At 45.7% G+C, this 21804-nt stretch overlaps 1 protein-coding gene across 6 annotated transcripts in view; it reads right to left on the reverse strand.

Annotated features, from left to right (window-relative positions):
• Positions 1-18081: 18081 nt before the first annotated feature.
• The window catches only part of EP400 (E1A binding protein p400), a 1542855-nt gene continuing 1539132 nt past the window's right edge, over positions 18082-21804 (reverse strand). For all 6 annotated transcript variants that reach the window (XM_069620067.1, XM_069620064.1, XM_069620063.1 and 3 more), the window contains one exon: positions 18082-21490. In XM_069620067.1, the coding sequence (XP_069476168.1) occupies positions 21239-21490 (252 nt within the window). In that variant the 3' untranslated portion in view covers positions 18082-21238. The remainder of the gene's footprint in view (positions 21491-21804) is intronic.

The raw sequence follows: 21804 nt of genomic DNA on the forward strand, positions 1-21804 counted from the left end.
GCCCTGACGAGCCAGTCGTCCAGGTACGGATTGACGTGGTGGGCCCTGGGCCCTGCAGAAGGCTGCCTTTGCATTCATGAGCCCAGTAAATACCCTGGCGGGCTGAGTTGAGGCTAAAGGGTAGCACCTTGTATTGGAACTGGCAGCCCATGATCCTGAAGCGCAGGAAGGAGCGATGTGGTTGCCAATTCGGTACGTGTAGATAAGTGTCCTTCAGATCCAAGGAGCACATCCAGTCTCCCTTCTCCAGTGTCTCCGATATGAGTGTGTGTGTAACCATCTTGAATCTTTTAAGAGGGAGAGGTTGAGGGTGGATATGTATAACAACTCTCAGGCAAGCCTGGCTCTTCTTTTGAATGGCAAAAATCCTGAAATCAAGCCCAATCCTCTCTGGGAGGCTGGGACTTCTTCCACTACCTGGCTCTCAACGAGTGACCGAATTTCTGCCAACAGAGTTGCCGTGCCAATCTGTGGGAGTGGAGGGGAGCGGAGGGGAGGAGGGACGAGGGGAGGGAGGGACTGGTAGGCAATACCCTAAGAATACTACAGAGAGGATCCAGTGTTTCAAAAAAGTTCTGGCGCCAAAATTGCACGTGAAAGGCAAGCTTGCCTCCCACAAGAGACATGTGCACCCGAAGGGACGCATCATGCTTTCTTTCCCTCTGGGGCTGCTGCGGAGGAGGGGGACTGGAAAAAGACTTTGCAGTTTGCGTGGTTTACATGGCCAAAGCCAGGAGCACTGGTGTGATCAGCACGTTCCTGGCAATGCAGAAAAGGGGATTGAGGTGTGGCGCCAGTGGGCCGAGTGTTAGGGAGGAGTTAGTGCCTTCCTGCACCCGCCCCCCCCAAGTGCTTTACAATTAGGCAAGACTTCTCCGAGCACTATAGCACCGAGAAAGCCTTTTCCATGCAAGTATAATCACACACAGATGTGGCCAGCCACGAAATGAAGATAGTATTTAAATATAACCATTAGCAGAAAACACTTGTAAATGTTATTCTCTGTATTGGTTAAGAGCTCTGTGCCAAATGGAATGCGGCCTGTGCTAAAAATAGACTACAGGCATTGCATGGTGCCTGGCTAGCTCTGACAGAGCACACAAAGTGGCTGATCAGCTGTTTCCCGTCCATCAGAAACCCATGCAGACTAAAAACTCAATGCACGACATACCGAGTACTAGGAAAAACATGGTTTTAAGGAGAATTACTGGACCAGATAAAATATGAGTATATTGAGTGAAGTGTGGAGAGTATGGCGGGAAGGTGTGTTTATATATAAATGTTTTTAATATAGCAAAATATGATAAACAGGAGCTACAATGCATTCCTGCATAGGTAGTAGTATGCTAAATACTAAATGGAAACCCAGCCATGCAAGAAGGAAGACTGCAGCATCCCTTGTAAGGCAAGGAGGACAGTTTTGGATGAGCTATGCCAGTATTCAGTGACCAAGTCAAATAGTATATAAGGCGCCTGCTTGGCACCAGTAAAGAGGAGCCAGCCACGGAAGGACAGAATGCCGGTCAGGGAGCCGAGTCCTTTGCCCACCCTCCCCCATCCTCATTTTTGTACAGATTAAATGTGTTATTCTCGCAAGATAAGACTCTTGGCCTTAATTCCCTAGACGGATGAACTATTAATCTGGTGTGAGTGTGATTAGGGGTACCCGTATTTAAGGGGTACCCCTGTAAGTTTGGCTACCTTTCAGGAGTCAGGGTAGCGCTTGCTCCCAGGGCTGCGCGACTATACATTTAAAGGGGAAGGTTTTTTTCTGGTGAAAAAGGTTCCGTCTCCCGTCCCTAGGAAGGGATGCCCATGCAGTACGGAGGAAAGGGAACGGGCCGTAAGAGTACAATTGTTACAGGGAATGGCACTAATAACAGTTCTACCGTATTACTAGTAGTACCGCGCACTCGCATTTTTAACAAAGAAATATTATAGTTTCATTCATTTAGTAAAGTCACATCAGCAAGTCTGTAGGAAGGAAAAAGAGGGTTATTCACACTTTAGCAACAATTTACATTATAGTTACACTTTTAAAGGCTTCTAATTATCCAAGTGTTCATCAAAGTCAGTGTAGGAGAGGAATAAAAGTTTTAAGCAGCAAGAGGAAAGGCAAAGTTTCACAGGATACTTTAGTCACTTCCTTCATAGGACACAAGCTGTTAAGCCTGGGCCAGAGGTATGGGGGGACACCCAAACACTTCCATGCTCTCCAGTGACACCGGAGCAATTGTTCGGCTTAAGGCGAGCCCCACAGTACGTTAGAAGATGAAAACTTAGCTAGATTATTTTTTTTATTTGCATTTAATTGAAAAACCTTTTTTTGGAAAAACAAACAATACAAACTCAAATCCCAGGCATAACTTCCTACATCTTTCGGGAAGTTTCCTCGACAGGTTAGATAAAAAGTTTACGAGAGCAATCACTTAGCAGGTCTTGTTTCCCTCTATCAACGTTTTCCACCATAGTTCTGGATCGAGCATCCGATAGTCAGATAATAGAGGGCCAAAGTGAGCTGTATGAGCCTCTGCTAAGGCTGCACAGAATATAATGAGGTGTTTGAGTTTCCAGCGCTGAGGAATCATTGCAATGGTGACATTTTCTCCCTTCTGAAATGCCACGGATTGCCCGTATCTCATTCGTGGGTAAGAGGTCCGAACAAGCTCTCAGAAAATGATCTGTTAGGAAACTGTTTTAGATAATTGCATACGAAATCCAATTTTCATGGTTCTAAGGGTAGATGGGCGATTGATAACTGGCCGCTGCCTCCAATGTGGTGATCAAATCTTGCTCCAAGTTTTTTCTTAATCCATGTTGGATTCTTTAGTAGTAAGGTCAATGGAACCACCAATTTCTTCCAGTTGAGCGATTATTTTTAGTCGCCATTTCCTCAACATGGAGTTTTGGGATATGGTGATTTCCTTGTTGAGCATTTCCAGAATTTCTGGCCTAGGACGCATAAGACATTTTATATAAAGAGCCATACTGTTCCATTGCACCGTTTGTTTTAAAGAGGAAAGACCCAGCTCCCACCGCACAATTTGAATCGGTGTAGATGGATGAATTCCTAGCACTCTTCCAAAGAAAGCCTTCCAACTGTGGCCACATACAATCTGGGATGTTAGACCTTCCCTTCAGCTCCCTAAATTAAGGCAGGCACCACTTTAAATTTATAGAACACCACAGCCAGCATTATAGCAAAACGGCCGAATTTCTGATTCACTGCGCGCGCTCGGCTTGCCAGGTCTTTGCCCTTAGATGTGCCACCATGGGGGCCTCAACATTTGTATCGCTAAGCTATACACCCAAGTACTTCAAAAAAGTTACTTTGTCGATATGCTTACCCTCCAGGATAGAGTTTCCAAAACTCAGAATTTGCGTTTTCCCTTCGTTTATTTCTAAGCCATTAGCTTTAATTTAACAATACAGTGAATCCAATTGACGTTGTAGCCCTACTGGTGTTTGGTCGATTAGGACCACATCCTACACGTACAGTAGGCGTGGCAGTTGTACACCACCTACCAATGTTGGAAAAATGGTTACCAGACATTTGGTCGAAAAAAATTGGTCGACCAGACAAATGGTCGAACCAATTTGGTCGAAAACCAAATGGTCGAATTTTTTTTTTTTTTCCACCCTTTTTTTTGGGGGGGGGTCCCCCCGCCCCAAACCCCTTTTTTTTCTAAAACCCCTTTTTTTTAAAAAACGAAAACCCGAAAAATATATATATATAAATAAAAAAAATAATTCGACCATTTGGTTTTCGACCAAATTGCGTCGACCAAATGTCTTTCGACCAGTTTTCATTCGACCAAATGTCTGGACACCAGAAAAATTATAGTTGACGTTTGTCTGTTTCATATCCGTCAAAAAGAAGTTTAATAAGGCCGGAGCCATTGGACACCGCTGTTTGACTCATTTTGAGTAATAATTTCGTTAGATAGGTGCCCGACCTATTCAACCGGACTCTTAAGGCTGTGTTCTCATGCATGGCCTTTATAGCATCTAGTAAGGCCTGCGGGCAATTATTTGCTTCAGGTTTTGTACACAATGTATAACCGGCGATCCGATCGAATGCCTGGACCAAGTCTACAAAGGCCATAAAGAACTTGTACTCGGGCCTTTAGTATATTCAGTAATATGTTAACTACGGTCCCGATACCCTTGACAAAACCCATTTGCAGGGGGTCATTACAGCCTTTTTGTAGGCTGCAACTATGAAAATGGTCCAGGAGTATAGTACCGTAAAGCTTTCCGAACACATTGAGGAGGGTGATAGGTCGATAGTTCTTAGGGTTTCCCGTTCTCCTTTTTTGAAGATTGGGACCACTATCGCCCTCCTCCATGAGTTTAGAATTTGATGAAGTAGGGTGACCTGAGACGACAAGGCATGGACGATGCTCGTCCATTCTTCAGTATGTTCTTTCAACATAAAGTTGGTCAGGCCATCCGGACCAGGGGCACACAAGCCATTCAACTTTTGAATATGTCTTTGGATATCACTGATGTCACTATCATAGACCCAGGGCTCCACGTCTTGAACATATGAGCAAATTGAGATGGTTTCTGTGGTGTATATGTTTTTAAAATGTTTCATCCAGCTGTCTTTGCTTATAGGGTTGGTCTGTTCGTCATAGGCTCTTTGGTTAAAAGTGCCTTAAGCATGGCTTCAGAGTCATTCTGGTAGGTTAACAGTCTGATGGAGTACAGCCAATTTTTGTATTTCCTTTTTTGTCTCAAGAGCTTCTTCTTTGTCTTTGTGATTTGGATTTATTTGCCACCCTTTGGAGCCTCTTAACCTCTTTTCTTCTCATCACTACTTCTTTATTGAATGCGTGTAGATGTCTTACAGTTGATTGTCTTGTCTCCTTACAGTTAGTGCAGTGTAGGGCTAGAAATAGATTATACTCCATTGTAGCACCAGCCTGGCTAAAGTCCCTTGACAGTTGTTTTGTTATTAGAGATTTTCAAGCAAGAACCGCCATTACATACCTCCAGCGTCCCAGACATTTTTTCCCGTTTGTTAGGGGTTCGAATTGACCAATCCAGGAGTAGTAAGTGATGGTCGCTGTAAGTTGTTTTAACAACTTTAAATGTGTTTACCAAAGGTAGAAAATTCCTAGAGACAAAAATGTAGTCAATCACTGATGAACGGTCCATACTTTCCCACGTCGGGTCGGGCGGTATGTCGTCTCTGGTGTTGCCATTCAGCATGCGCATGTCTTTTGCGTCCATCAGGGAATTCCACAGGTCCCCCCTCGTAAGTCCAGCGTTCACGTGAGACATCTCGACCATCATCTTGATTAATCAGACATGGTGTATTTAGGTCCCCACATATGATCACATGTTGCGTCTGTTGGATGATGTGCGCATCGTCATGAAGTGGTCTATGAAGGTCTCTTTTGCAATGAGCATAGGGTTCCAGTAAACCTTAATTATAACAAGTGGTTACCCTTTTTTCTGGCCCAAGTCCTCAGATTCCCAGCCAATGAGAAGTTCTTGTGACAAGAGACTGGATGAAATCGTATCAATAAGGTTCAGAGGACTGCCAGATTTAACTGCTGTAAGGGGACCGGCAGACGGGTTTCCTTTGGAAGCAGGGCTCAATGAGATTTCTCCCCAAGACATGTTTCCTGCAAACAGAATAGATCAAAGTTCCCCAGGTTGACTTCACTCGGTTTAGTAAATTGCGTAAAGCCTCTCGTATTTCAGGAGGCCATTTTTAATCCAGTCAACCTTGAGATTTTAGGCCCGCTCTACGATACAAAAGATGATATATCTTTAATTTGGGTGAGTGGCTAGATTTTTATCTTGGAGGGTTAGTGCTCTTACCAACCATGACCAGTTCAATGTTTTACTTCCCACTGATGTGCCCGCTGGCATTGTTGTCGGGTTGCTTAGATGGTGCAGCAGAGTTTCCAGTTTGGTATTACCACTATATTTTTGTCCCAAACCAACCGGTACCCTTTGTTACACTCACCTGGTATCCACAGGGACGCCACCCAGCTGGGTTACTCGCTGGTATGCTTATCAGCTTTGCCCTGATGTGGTCTGCGGGGAAGGTTCTGCCTGAAAATACAGGAGGACTGTGTTCAAGACTGACTGAGGCAAGTATCCTCTCTCCACCCCCGATTGCTTTCAGTCCCTCTGGGGCCCTCTCCTCACGTTGTGGTAGAATTAGGTGTGCTCTTTGTCCTGCCTTCTTTGCAGGGGCGCGTTGTCTTTCATGGGCGAGTGTGGTCCAGTTACTTCACTGACGCCGGCCCGTTTGATATTGTTCAGGTAGGTCTTATTGCTGTTCTTTAGTTTTGTTGCTATCCTGTATGCCTTTCTTTGTTTAAAATGTATTTTTTCTCCCTTAGGTATGAAGTGCTTCAGCGCGGCGAACTGGCTTGGTTGAGCCCCGCTGGTAAATGATGGCGCATTAAAAGCGCTATGATGCGGTAAGTAAGCGCTATGCGCAGCGCTGCGAAGTCTTGCCTTTGCTAACCTGTGTTTTCCTTCCTTGTAGGTCACAGTGTTCTTCAGCATGAGTGGAATGTCCGGAGTGGTGCCAGCCGAGAGGCGACCAGACAGGTAAGCCTTTTAAGCAGTTCGTAATTTGAAAATGTCTCTACAGCTTTCTTTAATGTTGCCACCATCTTCCTCTTTCAGGTCGTTCTGTCCAGGAGGCGTGCAGATTCGAGGAAGCTGTTTTCAGTAGCTGCGAGTGTTTAAAGATGAAGACTGCAGGTAAGATGCTGCTGCTAATGATGTTCCTTTTGTCTCCTTGCAGGTTTGGCTTCTCCGAGGTTCGAGGGAATAGCTGGACATGGTGAGCGTCACGTTGAAAGCTGCAAAGTAACACAAAGCATGTTCTGCAGTCAGGGTGTGGTTTATATAGCCCAGGTAAAGTAGTACCAGGGAAAGGAGTTCCAGGCCTGCCACACCCAAAACACTAGACCGCATAGCTTGGTTCCTCAGAACCAAGCTATGTGGATGCCTCCATGTTGGCTGACAATACAATAAAGTAGTTCCCAAGCACATTGTTGTTCATGATGTATGAGCCTGGCGCCATAGGCACCAGGACTGGCCCCATGAGGGCTTTTGAAGAGGATGCCAGGCTCTAGAGGCCGGAGTCCTGACTCCACCTGGCCAATGGGTTTGCCAGAGGGGGTTTTGGGCGAGGGTCGTGACACCCTTCCTGTCTTTAATGGATCTAGGTAAGTGTTGGTAGAGTTTGGGCACCGTGCTCTTGTGGCAATTTCACTGCTTTCACTGTCTGCTGCATTTAATGTGTTCTTTGATGAAGTTTGGTATAATGTTTGTTCAGACTCCGGCTCCGGGGCCCTAACAGCTGTTAAATCAAAACCCAGCATTAGAAGGTTTTCTGCTGCTTTCAACAGCATGTTCTTCACCACCAGGGAAGTGATGTGGAGATAAATAGAATCCGTACAACGTTAATCTCCGAACTCCATGATCTTCAAATCCTCAGATGTTGATTGCCTCAGATTTGGGATACAATGCAGCAGCTCCATCCCCGCTCTACGATTGAGTATTAAGGTATCTTCCATGTCCAAAATTCTCTCAAGTTTGAGAGAGCGATCTTTCGGATTTTGGTTTCTCAGCTCAGGTAATTGAGTAATATTTTGATGGTTAATGTTGGATCTACCCATCATGCGTCCCAGAGAACCATTCCCTGATCTCATTTTGGGATCGGACCGGTGGTAATTAGTAGATCCAAGCTAATTTGACTGCCCCCTCGTGGGCTCTTGAAACATTCAAAGTAAACGCCTGACACCGACCAGGTCCATCGGAGTAGTCGGGAGCGTTTTCCCACTAATTTGTTCCCGTCCATGTTTTGTCTTTAAAGAATTTATGCAAACAATTTCCCCTTTTGAGTTTTGATCCGTAGCCAACCTTCTTTTCTCCGACATTGTTAGGAAAAGAGGTGACGCAGGAATTCTCAGGGGAGTACATTGCCGAGAAGCGGTGTCTGCTGGAGGGGCCTGAGGCTCTACCAGCTTGCTTGCTTCCAGTTGGCTGCTAGCTTCCTCGTCCATCGAGTATGTTGATAGATCCATTAAAGTTTGGAGAGTCTGGCTCCCTCGTGGCTGATACATGAGCTAAAAGCACTGTCCCATCAACAAACGGCACCCCAAGTCCCGGGGAGCCCGGATATCTATTTACTCTTGGGCAAGTTCTCCTTGGCGTCGGTTTTGGGGCTACCTTCCTAACAGGTTGATCTTTAGAAAGAGGTAATTTGGGCCTTATACGAGTGTTGCTGCCTCTCTGTTTTGCCTTCTGCTCAGTTCCACCACTCAAGTCCACCTTTTTCTGAGTTAAGATTGAATAAGTGGGATTTAGTGAGGCGTTGCAATCTTCCTCCGTGACGTGAATTTCTTCTGCTTCTTCTTCCCAACAGATGCAAGGTTCACTTCTTTTCTCCACAGGAGTGGATGACATCACCCTTGATGGTATTTTGCAGCGTTCATGTGCTTGACCAGTTTGGTCCCCTGCTAAATCCACCAACTGCGAAGCATTCAATGTCTGTAGATTTCAAGGAGGTTACCCCACTACCTCCCACTAGACTCCTTCAGATGTTTCTCATTGGTGGCTTCAGAAAGAGGGACGTCTTGTTCAGCATGTTCTTTAGCTGTAACGAAACCAGGTTTGGTACACATCATCGCAAGTAATGTTCTATGGTGTTTAATGCATCTTTTAGATGTGAGTTTCATGAACGGAGCCAAGGCAATGGTGATGGTTGACATCATGGTGAAAAGATCTGATTTTTCTCTTCTTGATGACGCGTTTGGGTGAACAGGAGCACTGCTCATCTTTATTTTGTTTGAATCTGTGTGGTCGAGAGTCTGCTACCGTGGCCCCTCTCTTCTATTGTTGGTTAAGAGTTTGTTCCAAAAATGTCTCAGTTCTCGTCACCCCACCAACTTGACTTGGGTTAGATAGGTCAGGCTCTACCGAGGTGAGGGTTCCTTCAGCATTCATCTCCAGAGAAGGCAGAGAGGTTGAAGCGTCCAACCACTCGGACAAGTCTGCTGCCTGACCTGTATTACATATGCCATTTTTATCTGAATTCATAGGGATGATCGCAGATTCCCAAATATTGGTGCTTGTTTGATGCTCTATATGACCCTTGGATTGATGAGACAAATCCGCCTCCCCAATTTTCGAACAAAGATTTAAGTCCTTCATTGCAGGCTGCCCTTCACTAGATGTAGGTTGCTGTGTTGCGCTGGACCGCTTCACGCCTAACATCAGAGGGTCTTTTGGCCGAGTTGGCTTCACAAAAGGAGAACAATTATACGAAGTAGCAGATTTGCAATTTAAAGCATTGTCATTTTGATTGGTCAAGTGATCTTTCAATTGCTTACCACAAGATTCTGCACCCTCCAGTAGCTTCAGCGTCTACAAGTCCCCCAGCGATATGTCACTTGAAGGGAGAACTTGTTTTGTCACAAAGAATGAGGATGTAGAACAAGGACGGCGACCTCTTGTAGGGATTTTGTGATACACTCAAGGTTTATATGCCGTTTTAGCCATGTCACCAGCAGAGTTCATAACACCAGGACGTCTTGCAGACCCAAAACATGCAAATTGCTTTCCAGGCTTGGCTGCTGGCAAGATTTCTTTTGTTGAAAGTTCCAACCCCCTATTGCCCTGCAATGCAGATCCTTGCATGTCTTTCCTTAAGAACAGTAGTTTTTAAGGATAATCAAAGAAACTCAAAGGAGAGAACCCCAAACGGTTCCCAGCAACAATGCACATAGGGTGCAGTGTGCGTGCACAAGTTAAACACAGATGCCTTTAAAGAGATATGGAGGAAAGCAGACTCCATATGAAAGGTAAAACACAGAACAGAGTTCCAAAAGTCTGAGCACATAAGAATGAATGCGGGGGAAAGGGCTACCCTCATTCAGGATATAAAGCATAAAATTGATAAATCTCCCCAATAGCCCCTCCTCGGGCCGACACTCCACACAACCTTGAATGAGACTATGCAACCTCAACCCTTGTCTTCTGGATGAAAGTAAAAAGTGTTGCCGCCTGTTCCCGGAAGGCTTCGAGTGCCGGGACTGACGACGCACAATACTGGATGTCATGCTCCTTGCCCAAGTAGTATAAACAAACCGACATCTACGGCTGCAGCCCACGCATGGTTTGAACCCATAGGTCTTTGCATGGTGGGCATGGCGATGACAAATTCTGAAATTTAGCTGTGTGTTCCTGAAGCGAACAGTTTGCGGAAAGAAGGAAGTGAGGTCACTGTTATGGGGGCCCGGATCACCGGACCCCACCTCCGCTCTGCATCCATGCAGGGAGGACCGGGGCGGTGTGCGCACGGGAACCCCTCAATCCATCTCCTGCAGGAGCCTTCCTCAGTTCTCTTCCGGGCAGCCTTCCCAGCCGCACACGGCCTCCTCCCTGGGGGTACCAGGCGCCCATGCTAATTCACACGGGGTCCTGGGCCATCCCCAGCGCTTCCTCACCTTCAGCGGCCAACGCCATCATACACCCACGGGATCCCATCCTCGTCGCCATTGTTATGGGGGCTCGGATCACCAGACCACACCTCCGCTCTGCATCCATGCAGGGCGGACCAGAGGGGGCACCCTCACCGGATGCGCCATTCAACATTAGGCAGACTGCAAGGGGCATCCCGCGGCCTCTGCAGCCCCCTGGGTACTGGAACTGCAGGATCAACGGCCACAGTCCTGGGAGCACCCAGGTCGGGGCAAAACTACTGCCGTGGTTACACGGCAGCAGGAATCAATAGGCGGTGTTCCCAGCAGGGGCACCGTCTCCATGCCGGGCCACGTGGTGGGCCCAAGGCACGCTGCGCCGCACCAGCATGGTGCAAGAAGACACAGGAGTCAGCTTGGGATCGACTGGCGAGCTGGAAATGGCTCGTCCCTTTTATTAACATGGCCACATGGTTACACCATGTGACCATGATGCCTCCACTGGAATGTACCATGTCCCCCAGAAGGGGTGACATGCAACAGTCATAATCAATATATACTGGTCCCGACATGTCTGCGCATGGGGCATGTAGAAGCGTCAGATGGAGACACACTGCACCCGCTGAAGGCAGAAAAGTTTCTGCAAAACATATAGGATGGCATTACTTCAGATTGTGCTGGCGCATGGTTCCTCGTCTGGTAAGGCAGTGTGAGTGCTGTTGGACTGGGGCCTGCCACCTGCTCCAGCAGCGAGTTTATTTTCAAAATGATGTTTCTGCACGCATGGCATACATTCTTACTAGTCTTCTGGAGCTCCAATGCAAAGTTTTTGAGTTATATGTAATCGTGAAATATGTGGCCCTTGAGCAGTGAGAGGGCTGAGCGGCCATTCAAAAAGTCCTCTAGAGGTTGGCCATGTATTGGTTGAGGGCTACAAGCACGGCCAGCCAGTCGGAGCAACAGTTTGGGGACAGATGGCACACTATGACCAGATCATTTGTTCCACTCTAATGGGTCTCCCATAGTTGACATCTTGAGTAAGCAGTCAGAATACCCACATGCCCTGCCCTGCTACAAATGACTTATATCTTATCAAGGATTGATGGGATAACCAACAGACCACAGATGGCATGTAATGGCTGCACAAACTATAGAAAACAAATATAATTGTATTGATTAGCCTTAATAAGACCCCCAAACCTTTTGCTTTACACCTTTTCCTGACTTCTGCTTCACGTCCCTGCCATTTTATCTCATTTCGGCACTGGGAAACTAGTTTTCCCTTTTATCTTTTTTACTAGTCATGTGTTTGGCTAACCTTTTCATATTGCAACGCAGTGCAATGGGGATAGTTTTGCATCACCCTAGACTTACACCAAAGGGATTTTGGTTACTTTTAAATGTAACCAAAGACGATCTGGTGGCAGCAGTTAGATTTGTAATATTGTTGCTATATTTCTAGTTCACACTTCCACGTTTACAGCATTTAACTACTAACAAAGTCTAGTGTCCCAAGAGATCTGTCACAAGATTATTCGGTTGTTCTTTGGCCTTCCATCTGCCTTCTCAGGTCAGGAATTCCCTTTAATGGTCATGCATTCAATGGTCATGCATTAAAGGGAATGCCCCCCCCCCTCCGCGGGAAGAAGGTTGGGACTGTCTGGTTCCCAATCCACAAACTGGTGCCAGTGAATCTAGTGTGTACGCATGAGTCAGCCCCACAGTGGTCCCTGATTGGACCACTGCTGGCATGCATGAGATCCTTGCTATTGGAGGGCTGAGTTTGATCACTCACATGAATTTAGAATAAGGAGTCCTGCAGCCATCAGAATAGGAGCCAAGTATCCTGTGTAGCTGTGCAAGCGACTGAAGACACAAGGACGAATCCTGAAGAGGCCTGGAGACCATTCTTGCTGCTGTCCTGGTCAAGCCCTGCTGGACTACCCGACCTCAGAAGACCCTTGCTGGTGCTTCGAACTGTGGGACCAACCAGTCTCGATACCTTATGATCCTGCTGCTTTCAGAAGTGTCCCTGACCAGCTCCATTTTAGTCTACCATTCCAGAAGCATTGCCATTCCACGTTTTTGCCTGGAACTTCAGGATTCTCCAGCTAGTCCTACAAGTGGCTTCCTGCCAAGTTTCAGCGTCTCAGCATCGGTGGGTGCTTCTCAGGAAGGCTTCCTTTTTTTTTGCAACGGATGGGATGCCTGCTGTCACCTGTGTGCGGTGACCATCGCTGGAATCTGCCTTCCCCTGTCTGGTAGAGTGTCAAGAAGTGCCGGCTTAATTTCTTCGATAGAAAGGGTTGCACTCAGCTCCTGGACCCGACCGGAAACTTCCTTGCACCTGCAGGGCATCTTCTACTGAATCCAACAGTGGGGAAACCTACCTCCAGCGACCCCCATTCGACCTGCCAATTCCTTTGGGAAACTCTGCGTAAGGGCGTTAAGTAGTTGCAATACTTACTGTTGCCCTCATCTCCTTCATTAACTGTAAATCCCTTTGAAAGACGCCTGGAACAATCTTCACACCCAAAGGAACATTTCCTAATCTAGGGTACTTTGTGAACTTTTGGGCACAAGGTCCCATTCAACTTAGGGTTGGACTCAAAGTTAGGGCTTCTGTTCCTGTGGACTGGTTATACAATTGCTTAACTAATGACCTTTCCATTCAGGTGTAATGGTGAATTGTATGCATTGCATTAACCAACTGACTGTATATATTTTTGATTCAGAGTGTTGTGTGATATTACCTGCTTGATTCATTTTCCTGGTGTGCTTTTGGGCCTATAATAGATATTTTTGTACTTAGCTGTCAAAAGTATAATCGTGTATTTCACTGTGTAGGCGCATTGTGGACCCCTGACCTCACTCACCTCTCCTGAGACTTAGCCTTAACCCCTTTCCACGCTTACCTCGATTGGGTTTGGCTAAACTCCGAGTTCCCCTGTTCACTATAAATAGGGTGGTGAGAGGAATTGGGTGCCAGTGTAAGGCATGAGGGCATTTGTGGGTGGAGCCTCAACACATTGGCTAAGCAGCCCTGGAGGTGTAGTGAGTTGGGGCCCCAAACAGTGTAGTTCTGGCCTTTCACGTTCACATGCCTGGGTACATCATCCCTGGAGCCCTTTTAGCTCCATCTTGGCCAGTGCTGCTTGCTGGTGATTGTGGGAAACGCAGGCACGGGAAGCGGTGAACGAGCACGTGTTGAGGAGGAACAGAACTTCAGGGCAGCAGCAAGGCAGACTGGGGCTTGGCAACCTCCCATGTGTGGCGGGTTCGTTCTTCGATGGTTGCTGAGCCGCTCTGGACCGTTGCAATAAGAGACTGCAAGCGGGTTACTGCTCGCTGTCTTCCCGCCTGCACTACAGCGCCTGGGGGGTACCAAGGGCGATTCCCCAGGCATAAGCCAAGTACTCCACTGAATACAATTCATTGAACAGTTACTGTGCACAATAAATAGTTTAATGAGTGAATGAAATGCTTCAGTAATCCTGTGAAGAGAACAGGAAAACATGACGCGTGAAAGGCTGAAGCTCATAGCAGGGAAGAACTTGGCTCCAAGCCACCTTTTAAACAATTGCATTTCAGAGTATTTTCGATTGCATATATATGTTGTACTGCTGCTAATTATTCCTTGTGCTGCTACCAAAGAGAAGTCAATAGTGGCAGGAATCAATGTGCTTAAATGTGCTTGCTTTATGTTGTATATGTCTGTGCACAACGGCAGGTTTTCAGGAGCCTTTGATTAAGGAAAGGTGATAATCAGTATGCTACCCAAATGCACCACTGCCTTGGAATAAGGAAGGGCAGGTGGTGCTAATCAACAGGCAAAGGGAGGGGTACGACATGCTAGTAAGCAAGCTACACAGAGACAAAGGCCAGGAATGGTTAAGTACCAACTTCTGTATGTTGAGTGATGCGTCTTAAAAGTAGTATGACTGTACCATGGAGTGTTTCACCCCAAACTCTCCTTCATCCATTCACGTTCCCTAAACCTCGTCCCTGTTTTCCTAACTCCCATTATCCATCCACAACTTCTCCCCAACCCTCCTACCCCGCCCCGCTGACTGCACCGTGGTTACCAGTTATTTCACATTCAGGAACCTGTACCAACCTAGGTAGGAGAGTCGACTTCCGTTTGGATTCCGTGGTCAGGAAGGAATTGTGTTAAATTCCCCTCTGGCTTGACCGGTGGCCTCGTGAAATCTGTCCACCAGGCCAGATTTGAGAAATTCATCTCAACAATTGGCAGCATTTCATTTGGAATAAATACATGATCTGGTGTGATGTACACGAGACCAAGATAGGTCCCGAAGAAGGCAGTGCCTAACGTAAACATGTTTGGGCAAGATTTGTGAAACTAGCATGCTCTGTTGAGTGACTTTTTACTTTCTTTTCCTTACCTGTTCAATTAAGTCTAATTTATTTGAAGAATGCACAAAAGGTACACTGGATCCATTACGCCACGGTCATCTTGAAAACACATAATACTTTAACTTTTAATTTATAATGGGGAACTCCTTGTATGGCAGATTTGTTGACGACGTATGAAATGGGAGACATGACAGACTAAGGTCCATGAACGGATGAGGAATAAAAACTATACAAATAATATGCATAAGGTTACCAAAACACAATGTGTGATCAATTGTATCTGTTTTATCTATATTTATATTGAGTTTGAACAATGATCAATTGTGTTTTTTTTATAGAAATGATTCACTGAATAAATATTTAAAAAACTGAAAACCCCAAGGGCTGACCCCCTCACCCCCACCAATCCCCTTAGTACCCTCTTCTGCAGCGGCTAGGAAGGGTTTATTGCTGTTGAGACCGGACTCGGGGAGTTGACCGGAGAGGGGGGGTGGGTGGGGGGTGTAGGGGGGGGGGGGGGGGGGGGGGAGTCTCAAGGTGAGGCATGGTGTTCCCCTTTCCTTGATACCTCCCTGACTGATATTCCCTCCACAGTCATACGGCATCATAAATCTTATATTGTTGGCCCCTCCCCAATGCCAACAGCTACTAAGTTCAAAGGAAGATGTTGGAAAGCCAGGAAAAGGCGACACATACATCACCCTATGTTTTACAGCAGCACCATTGTTTCCCTTCTCCTAGCCGCATTTCTTATGATTTTTCCACAAACACTTAAACACTACAACTCACATAATTCCTCCCCACTTTTTCTTTAAACCACTGCGACAAGGAAGAGGCAAACTAGAGCTATGAAGATTACCCATAGGAACCATTGTACCATGGATTCCTATAGGCAGTCTCCATCTTGTCACGTTAACAAGGTCAGGCATAGTCAGTCAGGGTTGGGCAACCACTCAAACCCGACTCCTGTTAAACCTCCCAGTCAGCATAAAAGGTGGAGCCCACTCAGAGCGAGCTGGGGATGCTGGGGGAAGCACAGAGACCAGGAGGAAAGACCTGGAGCTGGACGAACCCTGGAAGGTCACAGTATTGGGCCTGTGAGTTCAGAGGAGGCTGCACGGTGGCGAGGGAGCTGTGTCTCAAGGGAGCCAATCAGGGGCAGCTGGGGTTACCTGGCAGAGCCCAAAACAGAACTTCTCCCCTGCGTATGATACTGAAGCCCAGGCATCTGAGGGGCAGGTGGTGAGACCCTGAACTCAGAAAAATTCCCTTGAGAAAGCCTACTGCTCCCAAAACCGCCTGGATGCTTTTTAGGGGAGATGGTGAAGTAGGAGCAAAATAAGAATGAGGCATTGTGGCATTTGGAGTCCAGAATTATCTAAGACATTTGTTTGAGCAAGGTGAGACATGAGAAGGAGCAGATCTTCCGGGGCGAAGGCAAACCCACTGGAGCAGGATGACCGATCGAGGGACCACCGCGAAGGGTAGGGAAACCCTGAAGATCCCTTCAGGACGTCATTGCCTCTGGGAAACCGTGAAGGATACGCAGAGAAAGCCAAATCCCAGACAAGAAGAAGCCTGCATTATGTGTCAAGGACGCCAGCGACCCTCCCGAGCGAACGACCGAGTTGGGGAGGCGAGGCCAAGACTTATCAACACTGACTTGTGAAACAAAGCTGCAGAGATAGGAAAGGAATGCACACACTCGGCGGTGTGTTAGCGAAAGACATGAAAGGCCAGTTTGTGTCAAGGAAAGATTGAAGCCACAACAGTGTATCTCACGATTGAAGGTTGCGCGCGTACTGGTGAGACGGCAAAGAAAGCAAACCAGTAGTAAACTTAAAAGTTACTGATAACTGTGAAGCCAGTGATAGAGTAGCGGAGTGGTCCGGCGAAAGGAAGTAGCCCACTCGAAAGTCTCAGCGAAATGTTTGATGTCTTGTTAAAAAGCAGCAAATGAACATACTCGGAAATGTGCAATGGTCAAGATTAATCTCATTGAAAGGGCAAGTTAAAAGGTGATTGCTTTAAGAGGAAGAAGTTTTTGAACTTTGCTGATTGTGCTATGGATCTACAAAGACCAAGAGACACTAGGTTCTCTTAACATAAGGGAGAGCTGAAGTGAAAGTCGAAGTGGTCCCGCGGAGGTCTATGAAAAATACCTTGCACACTTGAAAGTCTTCAACATCAGTGAAAGGTCCGAGTCCGACTGAGGGAGACCAGGAACATGAAATAATTTAGGGGAAGATAAACCCTATCGAATGTGAAGGAAGCTTGGGGAGGGAACCCCTACAAGTGCTGTGATTGCGAGGTCCGAGTCCGGCTGAGGGAGATCTACGTGGAATCAGGTACTTTATGTTGAGAGGTCTGAACCCACCAGAGGGAGATTTATGTGTACTTTCGTCAAACTGTGAAAGAACTTTCGGTGAACTGTAAATAAGTGACTTTAATGTGGAAGGCCAAGCGGGCCTCGACCCAGGTTTTGAACTGGCTTTTTATGATAACCCGAGCCAGAATGTGTCATCCTATCTACGGGGGCTGCCTTACTCCGTGCTGTCCAACGTGGGGAGGCGAGCTGACTCAGTCATTTTGATCCTTTATGTTATAACACTGACTTTTCTGTGCATACACATTCCCCTTTACACACTTTTTGTATAAGAGATAGGGAAGGCATTCTTCTTTTTTTAGTATAGGCCATTTTTATATGACAGACTAACTAGGAAAGTGTTTTCTTCATTATTTGATGGTAGAGACTACTCCCATCATAGCTATAGGGCAAAGTAGGAGTTTTTCAAAACCCCAAGAATTTAATAAAGGTTTTGAAACTTTTAGTTCTTGTGTCAGTGTCATACTTGTGATGCCATGCCTCCCTTACAAAACCTTCTAAATTATTAAATTTAACCACTTGGAGGGGGTGTCCTTCCCCCCCCCTTTCTAATTAGTTGGAATAGATACCTTGGGAACTTTCCTTTTGCATCCAAATCTAGGTTCTTTACTACACACATGAAATGTGCTGTTGTTGCCAAGCAGAGGATTCAGTAAAGTTAGCAGAAAGCTATCCAAGTGGCCTGGTTTTGATTATACTCTGACATTATGCATCCTGCGAAAAAGATTCAACCTACTTTAATTCTAAGAACTACTTTATAACACTTACCTTAATAGCAAATTGAGCTGACAGTCTGTGGAAAGAATACAAATGTATAATAGCATCCATGGAAATAAAAGACTGCATGAATGGCAGTTCTATAAATATTGACACTTTAATAGTCCATCAATTTGGTTGGATACATCAGTGCTCCCAAAAAGTATAGTTAGTAAGTACAAATGTTCCTGTTTACAAAATATTTACATTTCAGAACGTTCTCAGTTTTATTTTTAACATGACATTTAACTACTGGGGTACGCCTACTTTCAAAGGGTAAATACCTACCCTGGTAGGCCCCAAAGACAAACAATATTAACAACACATGGACAACGCACACACCAGTCTTTTCTATGGATGTTTGGTAAAGAACTCCAATTAATACATCTGCTTGACCCTACACATCTCTGGCCGGGCCTGGTCAGACTTTGCATAATTTTCATAAGACTAGAAAACATCAGTGGGAATGGACCGGGATTTCTGTTTCCTTTCTATAAGCAACCAATTCTTTTGAATTATAATAAATACTCTATTTAGTGCTCTGGAAGGGTGCTAGGCTGACTGCACAAGAAGCTAAAGAGCTATTGAATAGAACACCTAAATAGGCAGTCGGTAGACAAGATGCCGCCTTTGCAACACATGAACCTTTATTTCCCCTGGCCACCCACAACCACCTCACACAGCAAGGCTGTAGAGTTTGGAGTTCATGAACACTCCTGTGCCTACGGCTTCTGAATCACCCAACCTAGGAGTGAATTATAAAAGGAGATTTGGGGAAATGCAAAAACATTTTCAGTGGTCATCAGGCAGGATGAAGGTCAGAAGTTATTGGCTTCCGTCACTGCCTTTAGCTGGATTCTGTCCGACGACATTGGGAATGGACTTGCAAAGCATTCAGCAAACCGGGAGGCTAGCGAAAGCGAGGGGCTGTCACAGGATACGAGCTCCCCTAGTCAATGAGCCAATCAAGCTAATGGATTTTCTTGGTCAACGAGCCGCTCAAGCATAGGAGCCATCACAGCTATGAATTGAATTTTTCAAAACTAGCTTCCATTGTTAAGTCAGGAGAGTAGTCTTCCACTTGCAACAGAATGGAGCTATTTTCATAAATCCTGTTCTTTGAACTGAAGAGTTCCTTTCAACTATTTTACAGCTCCTCCCTAAAACCTAATCTAGCACAGACTACGGCCCAAGTTGCCCAAATTGCTCTGTCACTAAACCAGACACTTTACTTGAAAATCAGATGTTTCACGTATTTGTCACGACAATCAAAAACAGAAACAAATACATCAATAAAGCCAAGATAGAGAAAGTAACCTAGACAAATTTAACAACTCCCTCTGAAAAGAGTTTCCGTGATTAAAAATCATACCAAATGAGATTATCCTTCCCGCAGGCTGCTGGCATGATGGTTGTGATGCTTTATCTCAGACGGCTTTCAAACGCTGCTGCACACTGCCTCCACTGACCAGGACTTGGCCCACGTTTATCCAACGTTATATGCCCCCTTTCAGCCACATATCCCCCCATCCAGGATTGTGGAACATTTTTGGTGAGACTTTGTCCACAATTAGAAGATAAGTAAGGCAGCTTTAACGGGAAGCAATTATGTAAGTATTTTGTTTTTACGTTTCATAAATTACACCAGATAGGCCAAAAAGACACATTGAATGCTTACAAACATTCTATGAAAGGAATGTACATGTTAAAACTATCAATTGAAGGAGAGATTAGTTAAAACAACCCACTGCTTGGTTGCTATTTATTTGATTATGTTCCTAATCCCAGTGTGTGTGTGTCTAGTAAACGTTCACATACAATTGCAAATCCTCATGTGCGGGTCTTTGTGCACAGATGGTGCAGCGTAACGGGGGTGGGGCCACATAGATCTGGTCACAGAAGCAGCCAATGGTGCATTAACTGCCCAATAACAAGTGGAAGCCATTATTACAAGAAAAGGGGGATTTGCACAAAAACGAGCGTCACAGATCCTGATCCTGCGCAAATGACCAGTGCCCTTAAATTCTCCTCTTGCCACAAGAACAACCCGTTCTCAATTTAGAAATACCACGATACAATTCTTCCAAGGGTTGACTGAGGCACACATGCTGTATCCGAGAAGAACCTGTCCTTTACTTTGAAAACAAATTCAAGTTGCAAGTTGTGAAGGAAATGCACCCGTCAGAACCCCTTTTCAACCAATGATGCCATTAGGGTACACATATACAACTAACGTCAGAGTTACTGCAACACCACAAATATTTAAATCCTCATCAACACACAGGTCCTTTCTTTATCTTGATGGTCTAATCTCTCCTCCCTCCCACCGCCCAAACACCTGCTGAGCTACTGATTGGCTGTGATAGAGTGCAAAATGCAGCATAATGTCGAGTGTTCCCGCAGCCTGGAGCTATGAGCCCTTTGATATGGTGCAAACGGGGACCACCAACATTTCAGAGACATGTTGGTTAATGGCTTTTGAAACCCATGGAAAAAGTTGGGTGGCAAGTGCTGTGATGTGGGTACGGTGATCTAAGACCACAGTCTTAATCACATGCCCTTGCGTAACACTGCTGAAGCTCCATTGCGGTGCAATCTCCTTTGAGCCAGAATCCTTACAGATACCAGAGCCTTGCTGTCGCAAGATCTGATTCAACAAACAACCCAATTACATACCTTTTTTTTTCTAGAACGAGAAAAATACGTTCAATTAGGTTTGCCAAAGAATTGGGCAGTTAAATATGGTAATAAAAATGTAATTTTTTTAAAACAAAAAAATAATGACGTTTAATGCATAATTAAACGAAAGTTTCACATTTAAACATTGCAAAAGAAAGCAACCATAATGTAAGAAGACGTGTTCTTACAGCCACATGCCTGTTGATGCAGCGACGTGTTTCCAGGACTTCGCCGGCTGCAATGTGCAGGGTGATATGGCTCCCTTGAAGGGGCGTACCAGACCTCTTATTGCTAGCGAAGCAAAGCATTGTTGAAATGCTGATAAGACAGTACTGTTTCACTGCCTACCTGAATAAATGAGAACCAGGCTTTGGGTAGTGCTCAAAGCAGGTCATTTAAATACAGACATATATACACCATATATATAAATATATATGCAGACACCACTACATTTATATTCTGGAGTATTTGCGGTGGAAGGTGCGCAGAGTTTCTACCTCCAGATCATTAATCTGCCAGTGCCTTTACAAAGACTGCAAAGAAGTAATGTTTTTTGACCCAGGTTGGCTTAGAAAGTTCAGCTGGGTTTGGTTGGGGCTTTTAACCGAACAGTTGGCGTCCTCACTGGTAGCTTCTGGGCATCAGCCTGTGCCTGGTTTTGCAGAGAAGGGGCTTGAATCTGGGCTGATGCGGCCGTTGCTGCTGCCACCACTTGCTGCTGCATAAGCTTCTGCTGGACGACTTGTGCTGCTGCAGAGCCAGCAGGGATCACCTGCACCTGCTGACCTGCTGTGGTTGTCTGGGTAAATGTCACAGTCTGTGGCTGAACCTGCAGGACATACGTGGAAAATTAGATTAGTTAGTTTACTGCTTCCCCCGACAAACAATTGGTTTTGATTTCCAATCCGTGACTTCACTAAAACCTTAGGCACCCCTAAATCACATTACATGGAGTACGCACTTCACAGGCCTGCACTCACTTAAACAGCTCTTTCCTTCACACATACAAGACATTGATTCACAGTGTCTACGGGATCCAAGCATATGCGAGAGCACAAAGAAATATGAACTTTAAACCATGGTATGAAAGCACTCATTATGCAGGAGATTATTCAGTTGACAAGGTATGAGACTAATCTTTCC

Source organism: Ambystoma mexicanum, chromosome 10 (genome assembly GCF_040938575.1).
Source record: "Ambystoma mexicanum isolate Mex_15411 chromosome 10, UKY_AmexF1_1, whole genome shotgun sequence".
NCBI classification, from domain to species: Eukaryota; Metazoa; Chordata; class Amphibia; order Caudata; family Ambystomatidae; genus Ambystoma; species Ambystoma mexicanum.